A 26,420-nucleotide genomic window follows, 5' to 3' on the forward strand; every position below is an offset into this window, starting at 1 on the left:
TTGGATGAGTGATCCTGATTTTAGAAGCTTAAGTTGAAAATGTTGACCGAGGTTTAACTTTTGTGAAAATGACCCCGGAATGATATTTTGATGGCTACGATAGGTTCGTATAGTGATGCGCGGAATTAAATTTGGAGCTCCCTAGGTTGATTTGGCATGTTTTGCCGAAACTTGATAATTTGACGGTTTAGAAATTTCATAGGTTTGACTATGATTTGACTTTATAGCTATCGGGTTTAGATTTCATTTTTGAAATATAGAATAGGTCTGTTATATTATTAGGAACTTGTGTGCAAAGTTTGGCATCATTCCGAGTTGATTTGATAGGAACCAGACGCGTGATTGTGTTTTTAGAAATTCTTAAGTTTCAATGTAAATTTCATGCATTTTTTATGTCTGATTCATGGTTCTAGCTGTTATTCTAATATTTTAATCACGCGAGCTAGTTCATATGATACTTTTAGACTTGTATCGATGTTTGGTGTGGAGCCTCGAGGACTCGGGTGAGTTTCAAACCCGTTCCGGAGAGTTTTGTAGAAGGTTCTGATTTGTTGGTGTTTCTGATCTCGCATTTGCGAGAAAATGGCAGCATTTGCGAATAAACCGCCACATTTGCGAAGAAGTTGGGACGGGCAGGGTTCGCATTTGCGAAGCCAGCCTTGCAAATGCGATGGTGGACTGGGCCGTAGGAGGTTGTTTTTGCGACTAACTGGTCATTTTTGCGAAAGGCCAGGTTTCGCATTTGCGACATATATTGTCGCTTTTGCGATGTGTGCAGAACAGTCCAAGCTTCTCTTTTGCGAAGTAATCTCCGCTTTTGCGAGGGTTCGCATTTGCAAACTCCAGATCGTAAATGCAACATCTACATTTGGTTACAAATTTTGGTAAGACGAGATTTTAGCCTCATTTTTTATATTTTGAGCTCTAAACTCGGTGGTAGGCAATTTTGCGGAGAGATTTTCATACCAAACTATTGAGTAAGTGATTTAATTAATTTTTAATTATATTTCATGATTATATATGAAATTTAACATCAAAATTTATGGGAATCAAAAAGAATTGGGGATTTTTGTCTAAGTTTTGAAAGATGAAAATTTAGGATTTAAGAGTCGAATTGGACTCGGATTTTAAAATAAAAATATATATATAGAGAGAGAAGGGGGGGGGGAGAGAGACTCGTGGCGTTATGGGTAGTCAAGATCAACCCTTGGACTCGGGTTTTAATCGGACGGGCCTGGGGTTGACTTCTGAGGAATTGTGCAAAGATCATAGCTTTATCTATCGTAATTGATTTTTCTTGCATTGTTTGATGTTATTAAGTTAATTTTGGTTATATTTGAGCCGAGCGATGGCAATTTGTAAAGGAAAAACTATTGTTAAGTATTGATTTGGCCTAGTTAAGATAAGTATCATGCCTAACTTTGCGTGAGAGAACTACTCCGTAGGGATTGGTTTGATTGCACTATTTGAATTATGTGAAAGACGTGTATACGAAGTGACGAGTGTGTACACCCCCTTATATGTGAAGATTTGATCAGATTAGACTCTTAGGTTTCTTATGTATATTAAATTGAAGTTGTATCATGTTATATCCTTCATTGTTAAATTTGCTCTTACATGCTGTATTTAAAGTTACTAGTACATGTTCTATCTCTTATTACCAAATATACTCTTATATGCTTAAATTGAGGTTGTTTCCTCTTTTATGGACATGTTATCTCTTTCATTGTTAGTTTATTCTTATATGAAGTCGTTGTTACATATTATTTCTTTCATTGTTGATTTATTCTTATTTGAAGTTGATGTTGCATGTTATTCCTCTCATTGTTGAGTTATTCTTATTTGAAGTCATTATTACTTGTTATCTCGTTCATTGTTAAGCTTATTCCTCTGTTTTATTGTGTTGTTGTAATTTTTGTATTGATTTACTTGTCGTACTCCCATATTATTATTGTTGTTATACTCAGTGTTGTTGAGCCGTGGGCTATGTGTGGTTGCGGTTTGGAATTATTGTTATGGAAATATTGTGGCATATGGGCTCATGTGGTGCGAGTTGTTATATTGTATTGTTATATTTTTGGCACATGTGGGATTATTGAGAGGATTGTCGAGGTGTTTTGCATGTGAGTTGTTCGTGTTGTTGCTATTATTGATATTTTCATATGCGGCGAGACAAGGCTAACTATATATATGTTGGGTTTGCGCATGTGGCGAGATAAGGTGGGATATTATTGATGCACGTGTCGCCAGATAAGGCAGACATTTTCTTTATATGTTACGCACGGGGTGAGACAAGGTGGACTATGTCAGGAATGATTTGTGATGGCCTGGGGGCATTGTTATTATTGATATTTGTGTAGTAGTGTGACTTTCTTGTGGTGTCATGCATATTTCATATTTTGTTGTGTTATTTCCAATGTACTACTCGTTGTCCCTGATTTTACCTGTTGACTTGAGCTGTGATAGTATACTTGCACAAGCATACATTGTAACATGTCACCTATATCAGTCCAAGAGTATAATCTTGATGTTTATTAATCATGTACCTGTATTCTTGTATACCTGCCTTCTGTACATGGCTTGGACTGTTGGCACATGAGTTTTCTATGCGGATATGAGGTATTATTACTATTGGTACGTAAGTTGTCCGTGGAGATCAAAGGTATTAATAGTAATGGCACGTAAGTGATCCGTGTAGCACGTGAGTTGTCCATGCGGTTGTGATTGGTAATGTAGGCACGAGATGCCATGTGATTATGATTCGTGATTTGGAACCTGTAATTTGTGATTTTAAGGTGTGGTACCTCGGGGTGATTCTTATGTAAACCTTGTGTAAGAACGGTTGATTATTTGGTTGTCATTGGTCATCCTTAATTGATTTCATTAGTACTTTAACTATATTCTGATTACTTTGCAGAAGTTATCACCTGTTACTCCTTGTTACTATTTGTTGCTTCTACTTTTCATTTGCTAGTGTTATATTGTTATTCTTTCCATGTTTAGCTTTATATTGATATTCGTTCCTCTGTTAGTTTATACTAGTACTTGAACAGGTCAATATGTCTAGTAGGAGTTTTAACTGTACCTCATCACTACTTGACCGAGGTTAGTCTTGATATTTACTAGGTATCGCTGTGGTGTACTCATGTTACACTTCTGCACATTTTTGTGCAGATTTAGGTACCTCTAAGCGTGACGGTCGTTAGCTAGATGTTGGAGATTTGTTATGGAGACTTCAAGGTATATCTGTCACTACGCTCGCAAGCCTCGGAGTCACCTTTCAGAGCTTTAAATTGTTATTGTTTAGTTCTATTCCATTATTACATTGTGATGTATTTGATATTCATAGTTACTCTTAGAAAGGCTTATGACTTCGTACTATCGGTTTTGGGAATATTGTAAATCTATAGATGGTTGTTATGTATGGCAATTAATGATTCTTGTTTAATGGTTAAATGATTTAAATCTGTTAATAACTTAGCATGAGTTAGACTTACCCAGTCTTAGGGACTAGATTCCATCACAACATTTTAAGGTGGAAATTTGGGATCGTGATAAGTTGGTATCAGAGCTCTAGGTTCATAGGTACTATGTGTCATAAGCAAGTTTAGCAGAATCTTGCATATCGGTACGGAGACATCTGTACTTATTTTTGAGAGACTATCACTACTAGAAAATTCACCTATGGCTACACATGGAAAACCGTTGCAACAGATAGTTAAACTGTTGCCATAGATGTATTGCAACGCTTCAGCAACCGTTCCACAATCTGGCGTGCCTATAGAGCTTATGGAACGGTTTTTGGAACGGTTCAGATAACCGTTGCTATAGTATAGTCTATCGCAACAGTTTCCCTCGTCTTACTGGAACGATTATTCTTATCTACTGCAACGGTTGATTTCCGTTATCATAACGTTAAATACAACAGTCATTAATCGTAACTATATCTATTAAACTGTTACAACTATTATAGAAATGGCAACGATTTCCTTAAGATATTGCCATAGTTGAGCTACCTACTGCAACGGTTTTTAGATTATTTTGAAACGTTTGCATGTCCTATGGCAACGGTTCTGTTAGCTGTTGTAACAGTTTAATTGAATTGAAAATATTGCCCCTTGTTGTGAATAAAGATTTACATATATATACAATAATCTATAGAACACTAAAATTCATATAAAAAATAAAAAGAAACTATTTTTAATCCAAATTATCCAACAAGCTATAATAATAAATCCATAGATAATTGTTACCAAGTACATACATTTGATATTTCAAGAGTTAAAAATTTTAAAATGTTTTGATAACAAACATTCCTAGAAACCGCCACATGCATCTACAACAATCAACAATTCAAAATTCTCTTAAATAGGTCTAGATCTTCATCACTGCCTCTGTCTTCCATTTCTTCATCTACTCTACCTACAAAAGAGTATAAATAAAATCATTATCCTTGAGAAAAGTATTAGAAAGAACAAGTAGACTATAAGCAGACTAAGTGAAGAATATCTCTATAGGAGATTTCCTTATGCTTATCCTCTGATTAAACCCGCTAGTTACATATTCCTTACTTGACGAATGTTTGTTGTAAGTGACATCCTAGTTTGGAAACATGGTGATAAATGACTAAGAAGAGTAGAACTATTAATATTAGTGTTTATGCAGGGCTTTAAATCCCAGTTCAATCAAAATTCAAAGTTCTCTGAACATTAGAAGCATGCACACAATATAATATATACTCTCTAAAAGAAAGCGAGAGAGGGAAACAATAGGGAAGGCAATGATATAGTGTACCAAGCCAATCGAGAGATGTGCTCAGATAAAAATTATTTTTTCTCATTACTTATGATAAACGTCACATTCCCCTTTAGCTATTCCATCCATTGCAGAGAACTATGGCAACGTGAATACGGTTTGAAAAAAGTTGAGATGTAATCATTATGTAATTTTAGTGAAGAACATGAAAATGCCACTCAATCCTAAAGTGTCTTTAATTAAGACTTGATTGTGAACTACTTGGTGTTTGCAGATTAGCCTCAGAAATAGAAGATACTATCAGATTTATGGTCTGGCTACTTAAAATGCTTACCCGAGTGAGGTGCTTGGGCTAAATCCTAAATCTCCCACAAAACAAACACCTCCACCCACCCCACACACACCAAAGAAACTAAGCATCCATGTTTGTTTTCTATTACTCCTACTTTTAGACCATATCTAGCAAAATCCAGAATCTCAAACCTTGACAATTAAATAAGGGCAATTCCTCAAAACCGAAAACCAACGTGAAACCCATCTCCAATCAACCCCGAAACAACTCCAAAACCCATCCAAAACTCCCTTAAAATGACTTCACAAACAACCTATTCTCCATTATAAATATCCTTTAAAACTAGTAAAACATTGCCGAAAAGAGAGAGACCGAGAGAGCGCACAATGGTAGAGAAGCAACATAAAAAAATAGGAGAAGAGGAAAGAGAAGTGTGTAACCTTTGATACGGACTAACCTTGATTGTTACTGCCAGCGGATGGACGATTGATTTGTTGAATAGCAGCTTATTGTGTAGAAGAAGCTTCACCAGGTGCAAGAGCACTGAATATTAGCATGTCAGATCAAGTCTTCAAATCGGGGTTGAGACGTTGAAGTCATGTAACGACGTTCATCATAATATCTTGTTCCATAGCTTCCTTTTGTGCATTCAACTTTTCTAGCAATCACTGTAACCAACCCCATCTCTTCGACAGCTTGATTTCAACGAACACAAGTTCTAATCATTTTCAGTTGCACACGACTTATATCATCCTTTTAAACAACAAGCTCTTTTCATTCACTATCAAAATAATGTGAAGGAAGCTTACAAAAACACCGAAATTTAAACAAAAACACAAAAAACCAACCCACGAGCAACCAACCCAGAAATTTAAACAAAAACACAAAAAACAACCCAGAAATTTAAACAAAACAAATTAAAAAAGCTGCTAAAAATTAAGCCTTCAACACCCACACGAGTTAAGATATCAAACTAGATTTGTGATGGCCATTATGCATACTTAATTGCAACAAAGAACAAGAAATTAGAAATCAAAACTCGAAAGAAGAGAGCTGTTTACCGATTTTTAGATTTGGAGAAACTCTAAAGGATTAATTAGCACGCCGCTCTGTTGTTGAGCCTGGAGTCCGAAATTAAGCCTTCCAATTAACAATTTTTAGATTTGAAGAAACTGTTGATGGATGAGCTTGGATCGAGTCCGCAATTTCCTGGACAAGATCGAGTCTGAAATCGCCTCTGTATCTCGTTATATCCGATATGAAAACTAAAATTAGGGGTTTATTAGATATAAAAGCTAAAAACTAAAAAATGAAAATCAGATTGTGGGCCCCTTTAATTTTAGTGGGTATAAAAAATTTGGGTGAAAAATAAGGAGGGAATTAATGACCGTAACAATAGATATAACTGTTACCATAGATAGATTTATTGCTACTGTTATACAAAACGTTGCCATAGATACCTCTATTGGAACAGTTTTAAGACTATTGCAACGGTTTGGTTGCTAAGTGTCCCGATAGTTCCAATAATTTTTTGTAATGGTTAAAACCGTAACAATATGCCATCTATAGCAACGGTTACTGATCCGTAGCAATAAAAAGCATTGCCATAGCTCCAATTTCTGGTAGTGTATGGAACTATTAGGAAACTTCACTTCTTTCATTCTTATTCTCTCATAGATGGTAATGACACGAGCTGTAGTTACCGATTATGCTGCCTTCAAAACCGGTGTTGTTAGAAGCCGGGGCAGAGGCCAAGGAGGAGCACATGCTAAAACTAGAGCACCTGCTAGAGCAGTAGCTGAGGAGCCACCACTAGCTCCGGTCGGGGGACGGGCACCAGAGGTGCCTAATGCTACCCCTGGACTTCAGGAGACTTTCGCGTAGTTCCTGAGTATGTTTGGTACATTGGCTTAGGCATGATTGATTCCGGCTACACCAGCTACTTCACAGACTAGGGGAGGAGCTCAGACTCCGGCCGCCCATACTACAGAGCAGCGGACTCATGTTGGTCAGACTTTGAGTGTTATAGAAGTATAACCTGTTATCATGGTTTAGCCTAAGGTCAGGCCAGAGGCATTGGAGGAGGAGTAGAAGATGCTTTAGAGGTTCAAGAAGTATGACCCTCCTACTTTCAGTGGCGCTTCTACTGAGGATGCGCAAGGTTTTCTAGATAAGTGCCACCGTATTCTCTACACCATGGGCATTGTAGAGGTGAGCGGAATTACTTTTACTACATTTCAACTATTAGAAGCAATGTATCGATGGTGGCAGGCTTACGATAAGGGTAGGCCAGTTGATGCAGTCCCACTTACTTAGGCTCAATTTTCAGAGATGTTCTTCAGAGAGTTTGTTTCTCAAACCCTTCGGGATGCGTGGGGCACATAGTTCGAGCAGCTACAATAGGGAGCTATAAAGTGTCGGAGTCGCCATCATATTCAGCAAGCTATCCCAACATGCACCTACCTTGGTTTCTACAGTCAGATAGCAAGTCCGTAGGTTTATCGTAGGGCTCAGTTATGGTATTAGATTTAGCATGGCTTGAGAGATGGAGACAGATACCATATTTCAGCAGGTTGTAGGAGATCGCTCGAAGGATAGAGGGTGTGTGGGGCCAGGAGAGGGAGGACAGGGAGGACAAGAGGCCTCGTAGACTGGGAGGATCTACTGATTCTTATTTAGGAGGTAGGGTGCATCATGGTAGAGGTTTTGTGGGTCAGCCAATTCAGTTTGTACTTCAGGTTTCACGTGGTGCTTCAGATATCCATGGGTCCCAGAGTACCCGTTTAGGGCAGCTTCCACAGCCACATCAGCGTAAAGGTTACTTTGAGTGTGGGGATACTAGGCACATGATGAGTGATTATCCCAGACTTCGGGCGAGTGTACAATAGCAGAGTATTCAGTCTATGGGTTCCGCTGTGGTTGCTGCTATACATGCACTGCCAGCTAGGGGTGGAGATCATACGGGTAGAGGTCATCCTAGAGGGGCAGGCCAGGCCCATTGTTATGCTTTTCCTGGTTGGATTGAGGCTGCTACACCATATGATGTCATTACATGTATGGTTACGGTTGGTTATAAAGATGCCTTAGTGTTATTTCGATCCGACCCCATTTCTTGGTAAGATTCCTCCTACCTTGCTTCATGTATGGTTGTGTTTAGTGATTCTTGTACTCTGCTTATATGTTCACGCTAGTTGAGGAATTCTATTATGATAACCCGTGTCTATAGTTTTGGTTTGGTCGCTATTGAGGGTCACGAGGCTTGGGGTGGACTTCCTGCTAGTGAATACAATAGGTTTTGATGTGATTTCTAGGTGGTCTGACCACGACTTGTGATTTGGGTGCTCTACAGGTATGGGAAGTCTATTACGTGTTGTGGTTTTGGTTCCACGGGATTGAGTTAGTAAAGTGTTTTAGTTGTTGAGATATTTATCTTACTTGTGATTCCGAGTTGAGGATGGGGATTTGGTGTTCTTTGTGGATAGGTGTGTTTGTACTGGGCTATGTGCCGTCGTGAGGTTATGTTAGGGTAAGATTTGTTACAGTTGTTGTGTGTGTCTTGTTTCTTCCTTGTGGATTGGATCCGTAGTATGATATCGATGGGGAGTGATACTTGTTGGACTTGTTTGATAGTTCTCTTATATGTTTCTTCTTTCATGTTCAGTCATATTCGGGTTGTGCTTTTTGGGATTGAATTGCGTTTGATGTGGCTTGTTGGTCGGGTGAGTAGTTATGAGCTTCACATGTTTCTCGCATCATTGTCAGTGTTGGAAAGGTTTGGAACAAGTTTCTAGTTGATATTAGAATATTTTACGGGTTTGGTAATGGACAGGTATTGTGGTCGGAGTTATTGCTATGGCCATATGGGTGGTGTGTTATGTCGTGTGGTTATATATTATGGATGTATGCATGAGTCATTACAACTAGTTGAGGATTTTACAGTGTGTTTATGTGAGAATAGGGCCCTTGGTGGATGTTGAGATTCGATTCTAAGGCTTATCAACATGCTTGGAAGGAATAATCTTCGATTGAGATGATGTTGTCAGGCTTATGTGGATTGGGTTGACAAAGGATCACCCGCGTGTATGAGTATGAAGAGTTTATACGGTGATTTGATGGCTTGGGAAAGACTCTTGGCATATTCGAGGACGAATGTGTGTTTAAGAGGGGGAGGATGTAATAACCCTACTGGTCGTTTTGAGCTTTAGCATTCCATTCAGTGGTTCGAGGTTTTGAGTGGCTTCATATTGTGTATTATAACTTGCGTGTATGGTCAGATTCTATTTTCGGATGTTAAGAGATAGATTTGGATGAGTGATCCTCATTTTAGAAGCTTAAGTTGGAAATGTTGACCAAGGTTTGACTTTTGTAAATATGATTCTGGAATGGTGCTTCGATGGCTCCGATAGGTTCGTATAGTGATTTTGTACTTGGGCATATGCCCAGAATTAAATTCGGAAGTCCCTAGGTTGATTATGTTTTGCCGAAAGTTGGCAATTTGAAGGTTTAGAAATTTCTTAGGTTTGACTATGGTTTGACTTTATGGCTATCGGGTTCGAATTTCAATTTGGGGACTTGGAAAAGGTCCGTTATATTATTTAGAACTTGTCTGAAAAGTTTGAATTTATTCTGAGTTGATTTGATAGGAATCAAACGCGTGGTTGTGTTTTTAGAAGTTCTTAAGTTTTCAATGTAAATTTCATGCATTTTTTATGTTTGACCCGTGTTTCTAGATATTATTTTGGTATTATAATAGTGCAAACAAGTTTGTATGATGTTTTTAGACTTGTGTCGATGTTTGGTGTGGAGCCCCGAGGGCTCGGTGAGTTTCGGACGTGTTCTATAGAGTTTCGTAGAAGGTTCAGATTTGCTGGTATTTCTGATCTCGCATTTGCGAGGAAAGGGCCGCATTTGCGACTATCACTTTTGTGAACAAGTCGTCGCATTTGCGAAGAAGTTGGGGACTGGCAGGCTTTGCATTTGCGAAGCCAGCCTCGCAAATGCGATGGCGGCCTGGGTTGTGGGGAGGTCGCTTTTGCGACCAACTGGCCACTTTTGCAAAAGGCCAGGTTTCGCATTTGCGACATATATTGTCGCATTTGCTATGTGTGCAGAATTGTCCAAGCTTTGATTTTTGTGACGACCCGGCCAGTCATCTCATGAGTTACCGCTCCGTTTTCCCCATTTCTGCTTCATTATGCTTCGTTATCCGTGTTTTATGTGATCACATTGAGTAGTTTGCGTTCGGAGTGGATTTGGTAAGAAATGAGACACTTAGTCTCTTTTAAGAAGGTTTAAGTTGGAAAAGTCAACCAGATGTTGATTTATGTGTTAGAGGGCTCGGATATGAGTTTCGATGGTTTGGTTAGCTTCGGGAGGTGATTTATGACTTAGGAGTGTGATCGGAATTGGTTTTGGAAGTCCGGAGTAGAATTAGGCTTGAATATGCGAAGTTAGTATTTTGGCGATTTCCGGTTGGTTGGCGAGATTTGATCCGAGGGTCGGAATGGAATTACGAGAGTTGTTGTTGCTTCGTTATGTCATTTGGGATGTGTGTGCAAAATTTCAGGTCATTCGGACATGGTTTGGTTGGGTTTTTGATCGAAAATGTATTTCGGAAGTTTTTAGAAAACTTAGGCTTGAATTCGATGTGAAATGATGGATTTGGCATTGTTTGAGGTGTTTTGATGATTGGAACAAGTTTGAATGAGGTATTGGGTTGTGTTGGTGCTTTTGGTTGAGGTCCCGGGGGCCTCGGGGTGATTTCGAATGGCTAACGGGAAGTTTGGAACTTGAGGGATTGCAGATTTTTTTGCTGCTTCTGGTGTTTTCACACCTGCGGTTTAGGGACCGCATGTGCGGTATCGCAGATGCGTTGATTGGATCGCAAAAGCGGAAAGGCTGAGGAAGGCCTGGAACTGCAGATGCGGAAGGGGGACCGCACCTGCGGAGCCGCAGAAGCGGCTAGTGGACCGTAGATGCGGTGTTTGTCCATTAAGTGAAATTCCGCAGATGCGGAGATATGACCGCAGAAGCGGTACTGCAGAAGCAGCTATTTGACCGCATATGCGGTTATGTCTGGGCAGAAGGTATATATGTTTTTTCTTCGCGATTTTTGAAGGGTTTAACCATTTTTAACTTCGGACTTAGAGTTTTTGGGCAATTTTGAAGAGAGATTTCAAGTGAACTTCGATAAGGTAAAGATTTTGGACTTAAAACACACTTCTATGGTGGTATTTCATGAATTAGGACTGAAATTTAAGGAATTAATGGACTAAAAATGGAGGTTTAGGGCTTGAGTTTAAGAGGGCTTAAATTAAGGATTTGAGGGGTTAATTGAACTCCGATTCTGGTGTTTTTGATATGTATGAACTTGTGGGGAGAGAAGGAATCTAATGATGTGAAAATTTCTGAGTTTCGAGAAGTGGTCCCGGGGCTCGGGTTTTGCTAATTTCAGGATTTTTGATATTTTCGATTGTTTTCGCTTGGGCTTTGTTCTCTTAGCATATTGTGACGTATTCGTTCTGGTTTTGGTCAGATTCGATGCGCGAGGAGGCCGATTTGAGAGGCAAAGGGGTCGCGAGCTAGAGATTTAGCCGGATTGAGGTGAGTAATGAATGTAAACGATATCCTGAGGGTTTGAAACCCCGAATTTGTATATCGTAGTGCTATATTGAGGTGAGACACGCGCTTGATGATGAGCATGGGGTCGTTTACAATTGGGGATTGTGACTTAGTCCGTCCCGATTGATGATTTTACCGCGTATTTGATTGAAACTTATTTGTTATTATCATTATTTGGACTGATTGTTATATTTGGGCTTCGTGCCAACTATTTGAACCCTCCGGGGATTTTTATCATTATTTCCTCACTGTGTTGTGATAATAGATTAAATCTAGTTAATTTGGCGATTGTTTATGCCCCCACTTGATTATATTCCAATATCATAATATGGTTAATTGATGAAAAATAGGCTCTAATTGTAAATTGTATACCTTGCAGGATGAGGAGCCTATGTGATGCCTTAAAAAGTTGTGATTGGAACCATTTTGGAGCAAGAAAGACCCCTTAGAGCTGAGTACGCTTGAAGACGAGGAAAAGAAGTGATGAAACACAGAACAGGACATGCACGCCCAGGTGCGCGACTACGCTCCTTTTAGCGCGTCCATGACAGAATCTCAGCCAACTAGCACGGCCAGATGCGCGTCCAGGTGCGCGGTCGTGCTAGTCCAAAATCCGGGAAGAGTTATTTAGGGGCAGAATTGGAAATCTGGAGGAAAACTTGCTTAACCTATATAAAGTCAAGCTCTCCCAAGGAACAAAAGGGGAGGTTTTCAGAGTCTAGTGCAAGAAATAGAGAGGCAAGAGGCAAGGAGGAGATTTGACCATCAAGTTCTTCTTTTCTTCTCTTGATTTTTGCTATTTGTGATGAAATTGAACCTATTTGTGATGAACACTAGTATGAGTGGCTAAAACCCATTGTTCTAGGGTCATGGGTGAAACATGAATGTTGTTGTTTGAAGTTTAATTTGACAAAGTTGGTTTATCATATTGGGTTGTTTATTTAATTCTGTTTTTAATTATTTTGCTGAGTAGTTAATAGTGAAATACTATCTACGAATCTTTAGTTGAACTCGAAAGTGGAAACCTTAGATTGCATATAGAATTAAATAGAGCAAGTTCTTGAACCCGGGCCTCGAGGAATGGATTAACAATTGGGATAGACATATACCCAATTGCCTTGCTTGGTTGAAATACAGGAATTGTAAATGCATTCTTGTTAATCTTAATTCCATAGACATATAGGCATTGAGTTAACTTGAATAGGTGAGTAAGAACTCGACAGATTCTTATGAGTAACATTAACCCTATCAATCAACAATCCAGATAAATCGATTAGTCATTTTAAGCCAAGAACATAACACGATTGTTAACTAGCATGTGACCCTGGAATATCCTCTCCTACTGTTTGTTACTTGAAATTGTTATTTGTTTGGTTAATTGCTCTAGTTAGATTATTGCTTGGTAGTTTAGGTAGTAAAACAATTACATCTCTATTTTGTAAAACACCTCTTGGATAGACAAATTAATTGAATTTGAATTAGTCAACAGTTAATCATAAGTCTTCGTTGGAACGATACTCTACTCACTACTTTATTACTTGATGATCACGTGCACTTGCGTGAGTGTTTTTGGTCGCAACAAGTTTTTGGCGCCGTTGTCGGGGACTTAGAAATTAGCTACTTGACTGGGTTGAGCTTTTATTATTTATTTATTCAAGTTTTAATTTTCAGTTCACTTTGTTTGTGCTAATACAGGTTTTTTTTCTTGAATGCGAAGAAGTAGAAGCGCAAACAATCTCCTTCCTCTTGATCCCGAAATTGAACAAACACTTCACAGATTGAGGAGGGAGGTGGATGCTAGAACTAGAATTGAAAGAGAGTTGGACATCATAGTTCAACCACAGTCAATTGAGATGGCAGGTAATGAGGAACGCGCGGTGATCGAAGCCGCAAGGCCCAGTCTGGCTAATATGACTTAAACTATTGTGAAGCCTGATATCACTGGGCACTTTGAGCTAAAACAACACATGGTGCAGCTGATCCAATCCACAGGGCTATTTGTGGGCTTACCTCATGAAGACTCGCAGAGGCACATTCAGAATTTCTTGGAAATTACGGACACTTACAATTATCCGAACGTTTCCAAGGACTATGTCAGGCTGACACTTTTCCCCTTTTCACTGATCGGGGAAGCTAAGGAGTGGTTGAATAAGGAACCAGCAAATTCAATCCGCACTTGGGATGATCTGGCAAGGAGATTCTTAATCAAGTTTTTCCCCACTAAGAAAACAAAGATATTGAGGAGTCAAATTCTTGGGTTCGAACAACGAGCTGGCGAGACACTTCGTCAAGCATGGGAAAGGTACAAGAAGATTCTCAGAGACTGTCCTCATCATTGCCAGACGGACGAGGTATTGGGTCACACTTTTGTAGATGGGTTAGATGATGCTTCAAAGATGAATCTTGATTTAGCTTGTGGGGGTAGTTGCATGGCCAGACCGTACAGTGAAATCTAAATCTTGCTGAATAACTTCACTGCTAATGATAATAACTGGCAAGGTGAGGGTGATTCACGAAAGGCAGTTAAGCAAAAATCAACTGGCTTACTTGAGCTCGACGAAGTGTCAGCCATGAGCGCCGATATTGCAAAGCTGGCCAATCAGATGACTAGGATGACAATGCAGCAGCCACAGACAATGCAACATGTACAACAAATGACTATTTGCTACGAACTCTGTGGCAATAGTCATATGAGTGATATGTGCCCCACGAATCCAGAATCCATCTATTATGTGGGGCAACAGAACAGAGATCCACCGAATCAGCATACACAATACGAGAATTCTTACAATCTAAATTGGAGGAATCATCCCAACTTTTCATGGGGTGGAAATCAGCAGAATCAGAATCAGCATAGACCCCAAGGGAGTTTCAATCAGCCTCAAAGACCACCCCAACAAATGAAAGAAAGTACCAATGATTTGCTAAAGAAGTTGTTGATTGACAATCAGCAACTCAGGACCGACTTCAGAAATCTTGAAAGGCAAATGGGGCAGTCAACAACAAATCAAAACACTTGACCTGCAGGCGCTCTCCCTAGTGATACAGAAAAGAACCCTCAAGTGAATGCAGTTACACTTAGAAACGGGAGGGAGCTAGAGGAAGTGCCAAAGAAAAAGAAAGACAAGCCCATACCTGAGGGAGAGTTCATCCCTAAAGTGATTCACGAGCCAAAGAATGCTGCTGAAATTCCAAAGCCAGTGGAGGCCCCAAGGCCACCACCACCTTTCCCCTAGATATTGCAGAAAAAGAATGATGATCGCATGTTCAGAAAATTTCTCTCTATGTTGAGCTAGGTTCAATTGAATATCCCACTTGTTGACGTGCTTCGTGAAATTCCAAAGTATGCTAAGTACATAAAAGATATAGTGGCTCACAAGAGAAGATTAACTGAATTTGAGACAGTGGCACTTACTGAGGAGTGCACTTCGAGGGTCCAAAATAATCTCCCTAAAAAGCTTAAGGATCCTGGCAGCTTCACGATTCCTGTGCGCATTGGTAATATTGATGTGGTCGTGCTCTTTGCGATTTGGGGGCGATCATAAATCTGATGCCCCTATCTTTGTTCAAGCAATTGGGCCTGGGAGCTCCAAGGCCCACTACTGTGTGTTGCAGCTGGCTGATAGATCGATAGCACACCCTGAAGGGGTGATTGAAGATGTGTTGCTGCAGATTGGGAAATTCATTTTCCCTGCTGATTTCATTATCCTCAATTATGAGGCTTATGAACTAGTTCCAATCATATTGGGGCGACCTCTCTTAGCTACTGGTGATGCAATATCAAAGTGAGAGAGGGAAAGATGATTTTGAGGGTAGATGACGAGGAAGTAGTTTTTAATGTCTACAAAGTAATCCAACTTATCCGCCACTATGAGTAGCTCTCAATGATATCTGTTGTTGAGGCTGATGAGCAGATTCATGATTCGAGTGTATATCTAGACGATTCTGTAGAGAAAGCACTTATGTTGCTTAATAGCCTGGGGACTGATGAGGAGGTTGAGGAGATGATGCACATCCTTGATACATCTTGTGCGTACATGCAAGGGATATACCCCTTTGAGCCTTTGAATAGGCCAGAGGGACCTTCTCCAAAGCCGTCAATTGAGGAAGCCCCAAAATTGGAGCTTAAACCTCTTCCACCTCACCTACAATATGCTTATTTGGGTGACTCTGACACTTTACCCGTTATTGTTTCTTCTGACTTGTCTAAATTGCAGGAAGAAAAGCTGTTGAGAGTGCTACGTGAGCACAAGCGAGCACTTGGGTGGACGATGTCTGACATTAAGGGCATTAGTCCAGCCTTTTGCATGCACAAAATCCTCATGGAGGACGGACACAAGCCCAGTGTAGAGCAACAACGCCGACTCAATCCAATCATGAAAGAGGTGGTAAGAAAAGAAGTGATTAAGTGGCTTGATGCAGGTATAGTATTTCCTATCTCATACAGCAAATGGGTAAGCCCCGTTCAATGTGTACCCAAGAAAGGGGGGATGACTGTAGTAGTTAATGAGAATAATGATTTAATCCCTACAAGAACTGTCACCGGGTGGAGAATTTGCATTGATTATAGAAAATTGAACAATGCCACCCGGAAAGACCACTTTCCCCTCCCCTTTATTAACCAAATGCTTGATAGATTAGCTGGCCAGGAGTACTACTGCTTCTTAGATGGTTACTCAGGGTATAATCAGATTGTTATAGCCCTAGAGGACCAAGAGAAGACTACATTTACGTGTCCTTATGGCACGTATGCGTTCAAGAGAATGCCCTTCGGTCTTTGTAATGCACCTATGACTTTTCAAAGGTGTATGATGGCCATTTTTACTAACATGGTTGAGAGGTTTGTGGAAGTGTTCATGGATGATTTTTCTGTGTTTGGATGTTCTTTTGATAACTGCCTGATGAACCTTGACAAATTACTTGCTAGGTGTGAAGAAACTAACTTGGTGCTAAACTGGAAAAAGTGTCATTTCATGGTACATGAAGAAATAGTTTTGGGGCACAAGGTGTCAAAAGATGGTTTGCAGGTAGACAAGGCAAAGGTGGAAGCGATTGAAAAATTCCCCCCACCGATATCTGTCAAAGGCATTCGCAGTTTCTTGGGCCATGCAGGTTTTTATCATCGTTTCATTAAATATTTCTCGAAAATTTCCTCTCCCTTGTGCAGGTTGCTTGATAAGGATGTCGCCTTCAAATTTGATGTTGCCTGTCTGAAGGCATTCGAGGAGCTGAAGGGAAGGTTGGTGACTGCACCAATCATAATTGCTCCGGATTGGGAGCAACCATTTGAGTTGATGTGCGATGCGAGTGACTTGGCTATTGGAGCTATTTTGGGGCAAAAGAGAAATAAAATCTTCCACTCCATCTACTATGCGAGCAAAACTCTGAATCCAGCTCAGATGAACTACACAGCCACTGAAAAAGTGTTGTTTGCCGTGGTGTGGGCATTTGACAAGTTCAGGTCATATCTAGTAGGGACCAAAGTCATCGTCTACACAGATCATTCAGCTATTAGATACCTGTTTAAGAAGAAAGACGCCAAGTCGAGACTGATTCGGTGGGTCCTCCTCTTGCAAGAGTTTGACTTAGAGATCTGAGATCGCAAAGGAACATAGAATCAAATGGCTGATCACTTGTCTAGATTAGAAAATCGGAACCATGTAGCTGAAGGGGGTGCAATCAAAGAAACATTCCCTGATGAGCAACTATTGGCAATCACCTCAAGCACAGCCCCGTGGTATGTAGATTATGTGAACTTTATTGCAAGCGGGGTGACACCACCAGAATTGACACCCGATAATAGAAGAAAGTTCCTGCATGATGTGAGTCTTTACATGTGGTATGAGCCATTCTTATACATGCTATGTACAGATCAGTTAGTGCGGAAATGTGTTCCTGAGGAGGAGATGAATGCCATACTTCATAGCTGTCACGCCTCGCCATACGGAGGTCATCATGGTGGAGACAGGACCTCCCAGAAAGTGCTACAATCAGGTTTCTATTGGCCAAAATTGTTTAGTGATGCACACGCCTTTGTTAAAATGTGTGACAGGTGCCAAAGAACCGGAACGATCACAAAGAAGCACGAGATGCCGCTGCAAAATATTCTGGTAGTGGAGCTTTTTGATGTTTGGGGAATTGACTTCATGGGACCGTTTTCGTACTCCAATGGTCATAGGTACATCTTGATGGCAGTCGATTATGTGTCTAAGTGGGTGGAGGCTATTGCTCTTCCCACTAATGATGCAAAGGTGGTGGTAAGCTTTGTTAAGAAGCACATCTTCACACGCTTTGGAACTCCCAGAGTGTTGATCAGTGATGGAGGAACGCATTTCTGCAACAAACTGCTGAATAATGTTCTTGCAAAGTACGGAGTCAAGCACAAAGTTTCCACTGCCTATCACCCCCAGACGAGTGGTCAAGTGGAGGTGTCAAATAGAGAGGTAAAGCGGATTCTTGAGAAAACAGTGAATGCAAATAGAAAAGACTGGGCAGGAAAGTTAGACGACTCATTGTGGGCATATCGAACTGCATACAAGACTCCCATAGGTGCTTCTCCGTATAAGTTAGTTTATGGGAAGGCATGTCACTTGCCCGTCGAACTTGAACACAAGGCTTATTGGGCAATTAAAAAGCTGAATATGGATGGGGACATGGCTGGCGAGAAGAGGTTGCTGCAACTCAACGAGCTTGATGAGTTTCGTTTGCACGCATATGAAAATGCCAAATTGTATAAAGAGAAGACTAAGAGGTGGAATGACAAGCACATCCAACATCGAGAGTTTGAGCCAGGACAAGAAGTTCTTTTGTTCAATTCGAGGTTGAAGCTTTTTCCTGGAAAGCTTAAATCTCGTTGGTCAGGACTTTTGTTGTGGTAAGTATGAAGCCTCATGGAGCTGTGGAGTTGCAGGATATGAGTTCAACTGGTACTTTCTTGGTGAATGGTCAAAGGATAAAACATTACAAGGGTGGTGACTTTGCACGTCACAAGACCTCGGTGGACTTGACGGATGCTTGAGAAGGTGTTGAGTCGTGCCGCGACGTTAAATCAGGCGCTGGTTGGGAGGCAACCTAATGACAGTAGTGTAGACACCGGATATTTGACCCTCCTCGAGGATTTTCACATTTTTAGCGTGAATATGTAAAATTGGGGCTAATATAGCCATTTTAACTATTTTACTTTATTTCGTTGCAAAAAGAAAGAATCACAAAAATACATATATAAATTTTAGTTTATGTATTTCTCATAAACTTGAAAAAAATACAAAATTGCACTTTATTTTGGTACTTTATATAATTTCGAAAATAACCAAAAAATGTAGTTCTATTAATGTTTTGTAGTCATCTTAATTTCTTAAAAATACAAAAAATATTACTTTATATTTTTTACCTTTATACAAAAACGAAAATTAAAAAATAGTTTTATTGATATTTTGTAGTTATTTTAAATCTTGAAAAAATATTAAAAAAAGATATAGTTTTGTTTTAAATATTAGTCTTATTTTTGTAGTTATTTTACTTACATAGGATTAGTAAGCAACGTCGTGTTCTTATTCTCGGATCCGGGCAAAAGAATAATATTCGGGTTCAAACTACCCGCTTTTAGGCCTAATTTTCGGACCTAGCCCATAATAATCCGAGTCCGCCACACGTGGGGAACACGGACGGAATCCCATACACGGGGAACCCCACCACGCGTGGGGAACACAAGCCTCGAACCCCACCACGCGTGGGGCTCATTTTTCTGGACAAATGGGCTAATATACACGGACAGAAAAATTGAAAAAGGGGACGGACAAAAAAAACATTTCAAAGGGAGGGAATTTATGTTTCCACTGTTCATCTTCTTCTTCAAAAGAAGAAGAACCGAAGAACCCTAGCAAACGGACCACCAAACGACCACTCCTTCTTCCTCCGTGAATCCGCCATTGTCACCGGCCCCTACTCCCCCACGTCCAAACCCACCGACCAAACGACCCGCCATAACCATCGCCTTCACCAGTTTCATGCCCAAACACCTACACTAAACGGACCCTTCCACCACCAAAACCACCCTCGACACAGTCCAAACACCACCACCCCTCACGTCCAAAATCACCAGCAACCCGACGCCTGAACCACCGGCCCCGTCGAGCAGCAGCTTCTGCTGCTGCGCCACCTTCCCTACTGTCCAAACATCACTCCGTCACCTTCCCGACTGACCAAACAGTCCACCAACCATTACCGTTACCAGCTAGGCCACCAGCTCCCCGCCACCCGCGAAATCTCTCCAGTTCGACAGCTCCACGCACAGCCCGAACGAAAACCAGCCGTTTCACCATTTCCAGTCCAACGAGTAGCTATCGCTGCGTGCCAAGCAGTCGTTGCTGCGTTTCTAGGCAGCTGTTGGTTGCCGCGATTCTGCCTTGCCGAGTTTTCTGTTTTCCGTCGAGGTCGACTTTGGTCCGAGCTTTCTGTTTTTCCGGTGAGGTTGCTTTTGCTCATCGAGGTGTTTGTCCGAGGTTTCGTCATTGTTTCCTCGTTTAGTGAGGTCAGGTTCGAAGTTCCGTCGGGGGCGCTGTTTGTCGTTCTAGGTTTGTTGAGGTTCGAAGGTTAGTGTTCTTCGTCCTCTGTTTCATTTCGTTCGATTCGCATATTATGGTTTAAGATGAATGTCAACAATGCAATCTTTGTCGTTTTTGTTAAAAAAGTTCATCTTATGATTAGTTACTACATATGCTTAAAGTGAATGTGAGAACATATTGTGAACTTAAGTTTTTGTACGAGAATGTCTACTTCTATGCATATATTTGTGTTTATTAAGGGAACAATTTGACATCCAGTGATTTGTTGCGAACATATGTGCTCGCATATATTATGTACTCTCGTTGTAATAGGTATGTGAACGTCTGAATGAAAAATCATGACTACTAGCGTTTAAACCTTATTTCTCATTTGTTAGTAATAGAAGTTGGGTTTAATAACAATAACAATACGTTAGCAAAGTTAGGACTAATAGGAACCTTATTAAAATTCTTAGAATTCGGGACAGGCCGCTTAGCGAATTTCACGGCCTTTCCCAAAATAACAATACGCTAGTTGCTTTAAGCGCGTATTTAATAAGGTTACCTTCTTAACTCGGGTGCACATTTATGTGACCCAAATCCGAGTCTCAACGGAGTCGAAATGTGTTTCTAATCACGGGTACATTGATTGTGACGTGGTCTGAGATGCATTTCCATGACGTTGCAAATACATTTTTTAAAAAATAATAATAATAAAATGAGGTGAGCCTCGCCAAATAAAAGGGACAAATTGCGGGGCCCTCACAAAATATATGTATTAAATACTTAGATTCCGGGACAGGCCGTTTAGCAAATTTCACGGCCCTACCCCAAAATAATAATGCGCTAGTTGCTTTAGGCACGCCTTTAATAATGATATCTCCCTAAATTCGGGTGCACATTTATGTGACCCAAATCCAAATCTCAACCGAGTCGAGATATGTCAATAACCACGGGTGCATTGATGTAACGTGGTTCGAGATATGTTTTCACGACGTTGCAAGTCCTATAAAAATAACAGTGAATGATAAAAGCGGTTAAAAGATAAAATTGGCACATAAGTTCACATTTGTATAAAATCAGATAATCAAGCCGAATATAACAGTTGAGCGACCGTGCTAGAACCACGGAACTCGGGAATGCCTAACACCTTCTCCCGGGTTAACAGAATTCCTTATCTAGATTTCTGGTACGCAGACTGTAATATGGAGTCATTCTTTTCCTCGATTCGGGATTAAAATTGGTGACTTGGGACACCCTAAATCTCCCAAGTGGCGACTCTGAAATAAATAAACCAATCCCGTTTCGATTGTCCTTTAATTGGAAAAAAACTCCCTTGTACCCTCTCGGGTACGTAAAAAGGAGGTGTGACAGCTCTGGCGACTCCACTGGGGACGATGACCCAGAACCACTGGTTCAGGGTTAAGAATTCGAGCTTAAAATAATTGTTATTATTTGGCTTCATTTATTATCTGATTTTTTACGTGTTTGAGCCTAATGTGCTAAGTGCTGCTTTTACTGCTTTGATATTATTTGAACTGTACATATAAACTGTGCCGAAACCTCTCTCTTCTCTCTCTTGAGGAGTGCACGCTGGTCGTGGCTTCTTTCTGTTAGTGTCATATAACAAAATAGAACGAGGATTCGGAGGAGTTGCAAAATCGGATGGCCTTTTGGTTACCGGTACACAGCTCCCATCCTCGGCTCGGGTTGTCCGCTCGGGTAAGCCAAGTCTAGAACAAATACCCAGGTTATGAACTTAGTATAACAAAGCCACATGCCAGATCCCTAGTAGGAACGTTTATTCGCATCATGTGCATTTGACTTAGGGGACTCAACACAGGGGTTGGGTCCGTCTAGGACAAGCAACCTGAAAATAATAGACCATCTTATGGCATTCTATGTGCTACATGTTGTATTTATTCAGGGGTGAATGTGTCATTTGGCGGACCAATGATATTTGCGGACAAATGACACTCCTTACCATGCTGATCACGTTAAATAAGAAAGTTGCACTACTTTTGAATAAGCATGCTATTATGTTAATTAAGCACATGGGGAACATTGTGGAATTCAAGAAGCCTTGGTATTCCACATGTCCCCCACGCTTCATATTTTGGGAAGAGCAAATGAGGAACATTTGTGAAATCCAAGATGTCTTGGAATTCCCTATGTCCCCCATGCTTCATTACGGGGAAAAGCACATGGGGAACATTTGTGGAATCCAAGAAGTCTTGGAATTCCCTATGTCCCCCACGCTTCATATTTTGGGAAGAGCAAATGGGGAACATTTTTGAAATCCAAGATGTCTTGAAATTCCCTATGTCCCCCATGCCACATTTTTGAAAATATAATAAATATAAAAAATAAAATATATATGTATATATATATATATAAAAACATTGAAAATTAAAAAAAAAAGATTGTGTATGTTTTCATCATCATCCACAAATTAGAAAATTGTGGAAAAGAGGAGAAAATAACAGCGTGGAGAAAAAACCAAGTAGAGTCGAAGCTCTGTCGAAATTTTGAGAAAATGAAAAAATGTCTTATTAGTTTGTTTATTAGCAGTCTTGTTTTGAAAAAATGTCAAAAAGTCCAAAAGTTTATTTAGGTTATAAAAAAAAAAAGTCGGGCGTTGAAAGGGGTTTTATTATTGCAAATATATGTATATATAACAAATCCAAAAAGTTTTTCTTTATTTCCAAAAAAATGTATATATATCTTTATGTGTTGCAAGAACATTTGTCTTGCCAAAGGTTTAGAAAAGTTGTTAGAACCCCAATTTTCAAAAACAACAAAAATCTGAATATATTTTCCATTATTGACTTCTTTAGAAAGTCTTGCTAATTGTGTAAATAATAATAATAATAATAATAATAAGTAAAAATAAAAAAACAAATCCGAAAATATTTTGATTCTTCTTTCAAAATTGAAAAGAAAATTCAAAATTCAAAAAAACATTTTTTTTAAAAAAACATTTCTTTTATTAAAGGTAAAATTCCGAAAAATATTTTCTTCTTCTTTAGAATAAAAAAAAAAGCAAATGAAAATTCAAAAATATATCTTAGAAGTATTTCTTTTTAAAAGAAAACCAATCAAATAGTTTTTAAATAGTTCTTAAAGCAGTTCTTTCACAAATTCACAAAAAAAAAGAGTTAGTTTCTCTACTCATTCTTGATTGCCCGAACTACGCGGGTTTGATTCTCACCGGATGTGAGATACGTAGGCAACCCTCATCGGGTCCAACCCCACCTTTTGCTAAAAAAGCCAAAAACAAATAAATAATAAATAATATGTCAAATTTTAATTTTGTTATAAATAAGTCAGGTGATGCTGTTTTGTCATAAATAGCCGAATGTTCCCGAAAGGGACGCCGGAAGGCTGACTTTGCATAAACAGCCACCTTTGGGTCATTTTTAAGACTTGGTCCAGTTGACCCCCACAGCCTAAAAATCTTCGTCCCCGAGACGTTGAAAGGCCATGTTTGCAATATTGACTTTTCTAATTTGAAAAACGATAAAAAGAGTTATAAATAAGTCAGGTGATGCTGTTTGTCATAAATAGCCGAATGTTCACGAAAGGGACGCCGGAAGACTGACTTTGCATAAACAACCACCTTTGGGTCATTTTTAAGACTTGGTCCAGTTGACCCCCACAGCCTAAAAATTTTCATCCCCGAGACGTTGAAATGTCGTGTTTGCAATATTGACTTTTCTAATTTGAAAAACGATAAAAAGAGTTATAAATAAGTCAGGTGATGCTGTTTTGTCATAAATAGCCAAATGTTCCCGAAAGGGACGCCGGAAGGCTGATTGGGCATAAACAGCCACCTTTGGGTCATTTTGAGATATGGACCCACACAACCTTAAAAATCTTCGTCCCCGAGGCGCTGAAGGGCCGTGTTTGCAACACAAGGTTTTTATCGTAATTTGAAAAAAAAACAAAAAGTCAACGGTAAGGTGAATGCCGTTTGGATGTTTAGTCAAAAAAAAATGAAAAAATAAAATTAGTCGAGCCAGCTTCGGCCGTGTCTTAAACCGTTCTTGCCGAAATAGCCTTAGAGTATCTTTCAGTTGTCGAAAGGCTATTTTCGTAAAAGAATGGACAAGTGTGTAAAGTGTCATAAAATAATCCTCCCCGGCCTCAAAAAATTTCATGTGAAATTTAGAAGGGGCCACATTTGCAAAATATAACCATTTGGTTGCATTTGTCGAACATAGGGAGCTAGTCTTTTGTCTTTGATTTCATAAACCTCTTGATTAGAATAATGTGGGTTGTTTGATTTCCATGTTTGTAAGTCATCTTCAAACCTTTGAAACTCAGTTTGTTCTAATATGAAAATTGAAAAATGTTTACTATTGTTTATCTTATATTGGTCCGAACTACGCAAGGTCTGATTCATGCGGCGTCATGATACGTAGGCAATCTCCATAAGATTCGACCACAACAAAAAGAAAAGTAAAAAAAAAATGAAAAAAGGGAATAAAAAAAAAGAATGAAAAAAAGAAAGAAAAAAAGGGAAAAGAAAAGAAAAAAATGAAAAAAACCGAAGAAAAATGAAAAAAGAAAAAATGGAAAAAAAAACATCGAAAAAAAGAAAAGAAAAAAAGATGTTGTCAATAATGAGGACCGACTGAGTCCATTCTAACCTGTTTTGTTTTGAATCACAAAGAAAGAAGGTGGTTGGTTTGTGGTAAGCCGGACAATGACACCCAGAATCCTTTACTTGCACCTCATGATACACACTCTGCGGGGATCAGGCCTGATAACAGAAGCACTCGAATCCTATTGGGAACTTGTTGACGGAGGATGATGATATTAAAGCTGGTAATGGTCTTGGCAGTATTAATGCAAAGCTCAAGTGGCTAAGATGCCAGTTTTGATAAAGTGGGAGGACGCTCCGTTCCTTGGTTAACAAGAGAGAAGCTTGTGGTGGTTTATTTTGTTGTCATTTCTATTGTTCGGATCATTAGGATTGTAATTCAAATTTTGTCCTATGTCAAACCTTCTTATCTTTCCATTTTTGTCATAGCGGTTTGTTTAAGTTGTGTCCAGGTTGTTTAGGATTTTATTCCGGTTTGTTTTTGTTTTTTTTTCAAACCATTTCACCGGTAATCTAATGCGAATTCCGGTCTTCTATTATTTCCAATTTTCTTTTGTTTAGTCCTTTTATCATTTTTATTCAACACCGTTTCTAGTGACATGACACGCACACACACTTTGGGCCTAATCTTAAAAGTTAATCATAAAACCCTGAAAAGGTGATCAGACCATTTAAAGGAAATAAGGACGGCTGAGATTATTCAGAGCTCGAGTCATGTGGAACTGGGGCAAGTAAAATATGAATAAAACCGTTAAAAGCAAGATTCGCCAAATTGGCATGAGGGTCGTTCATGATAATGAGAGTGTCGCCCAACGGTGCTTTAGAGATGACAAAGGAAAAGCAAATGTTTAACACAATTGTCAAGACCAGCACCATCGGAAGAGACTATAAATCTGTGTTCAATTGTGTTGTTTGCACTTGGCATGTTTTGAAGACTGGAATGACGAAGGCGTTTTGTTCTGCTACCTAAACACTTTATCCTTCGTTAACCCCTTTTGAGCCTTATTGTTTTTTCTTTCATACCCCTCTTTCGGAATCATTAGAAACGACTAGAAAACGCAAACATGACAGGTAAACAAAAAGAAAAAAAAAAGAAGAAAGAAAAGAAAAAAAGAAAACAACAAAACGGAAAAGAGAAGAACAAAAGAAAAAAGAGAGAAAGAAAAGAAAAAAAACGAACGACAAAAAGAAAGGAGAAATGAGAAAAGAAAAGAAAATGATAACGAAAAAAGAGAGAAAGTTAAATGAAAAAGGGGAATTGGGAACTACGTTTGACCTGATTCCTCAAAGAAGATACGTAGGCGCTTCACGGCTCGGTCATAGTTTTGAAAAATGAAAAAATCAAATAGGATATCCCCAAGCAAGAAACTGGGGCAAAGGTTGCGTTTATTGTGAATAAATCTAATTCCGAAGGTTGTAACTAATAACCCAAAATTAATGCATTTTTTGAGCCTTTAATATCCTTTCTTTCTAGCCCTATCCAAAACCCACATTACGGTCCAAAGAAAGACCTCCTGATCAGTCTTCAAAAGATGCCAAGTCAGACAAATGAAGGGTCTTACCGGCGAACATAACATTCTCTTCCACCGTAGGAAGGACTCTA

General features: G+C 39.5%; 1 protein-coding gene and 1 long non-coding RNA gene across 2 annotated transcripts; one reads left to right on the forward strand and one right to left on the reverse strand.

Annotated features, from left to right (window-relative positions):
- Positions 1-4,146: 4,146 nt before the first annotated feature.
- On the reverse strand, positions 4,147-6,305 carry LOC104241691 (uncharacterized). Its single transcript, XR_011400404.1, has 3 exons — positions 6,109-6,305; positions 5,505-5,828; positions 4,147-4,422 (listed from the first exon to the last, which is right to left on the reverse strand). It is a non-coding gene; the product is annotated as an uncharacterized lncRNA (long non-coding RNA).
- Positions 6,306-13,635: 7,330 nt separating this feature from the next.
- On the forward strand, positions 13,636-14,904 carry LOC104249561 (uncharacterized). The gene is made up of 3 exons (XM_070148375.1): positions 13,636-14,089; positions 14,168-14,578; positions 14,696-14,904. Exons 1-3 carry the CDS (start codon positions 13,636-13,638, stop codon positions 14,902-14,904), a joined length of 1,074 nt encoding a protein of 357 aa, XP_070004476.1.
- Positions 14,905-26,420: the final 11,516 nt, after the last annotated feature.

This window comes from Nicotiana sylvestris, chromosome 6 (genome assembly GCF_000393655.2).
Source record: "Nicotiana sylvestris chromosome 6, ASM39365v2, whole genome shotgun sequence".
Classification (NCBI taxonomy): Eukaryota; Viridiplantae; Streptophyta; class Magnoliopsida; order Solanales; family Solanaceae; genus Nicotiana; species Nicotiana sylvestris.

Bases quoted from the DNA above. Each gene is read 5' to 3' on its own strand.
- LOC104249561 (XM_070148375.1), top strand. From the start codon at position 13,636: ATGGTGCAGCTGATCCAATCCACAGGGCTATTTGTGGGCTTACCTCAT. The intron at 14,090-14,167 runs GTAGTTGCATGG...ATAACTGGCAAG, and splicing joins TCTTGATTTAGCTTGTGGGG to GTGAGGGTGATTCACGAAAG. The intron at 14,579-14,695 runs GTACCAATGATT...CTTGACCTGCAG, and splicing joins ACCCCAACAAATGAAAGAAA to GCGCTCTCCCTAGTGATACA.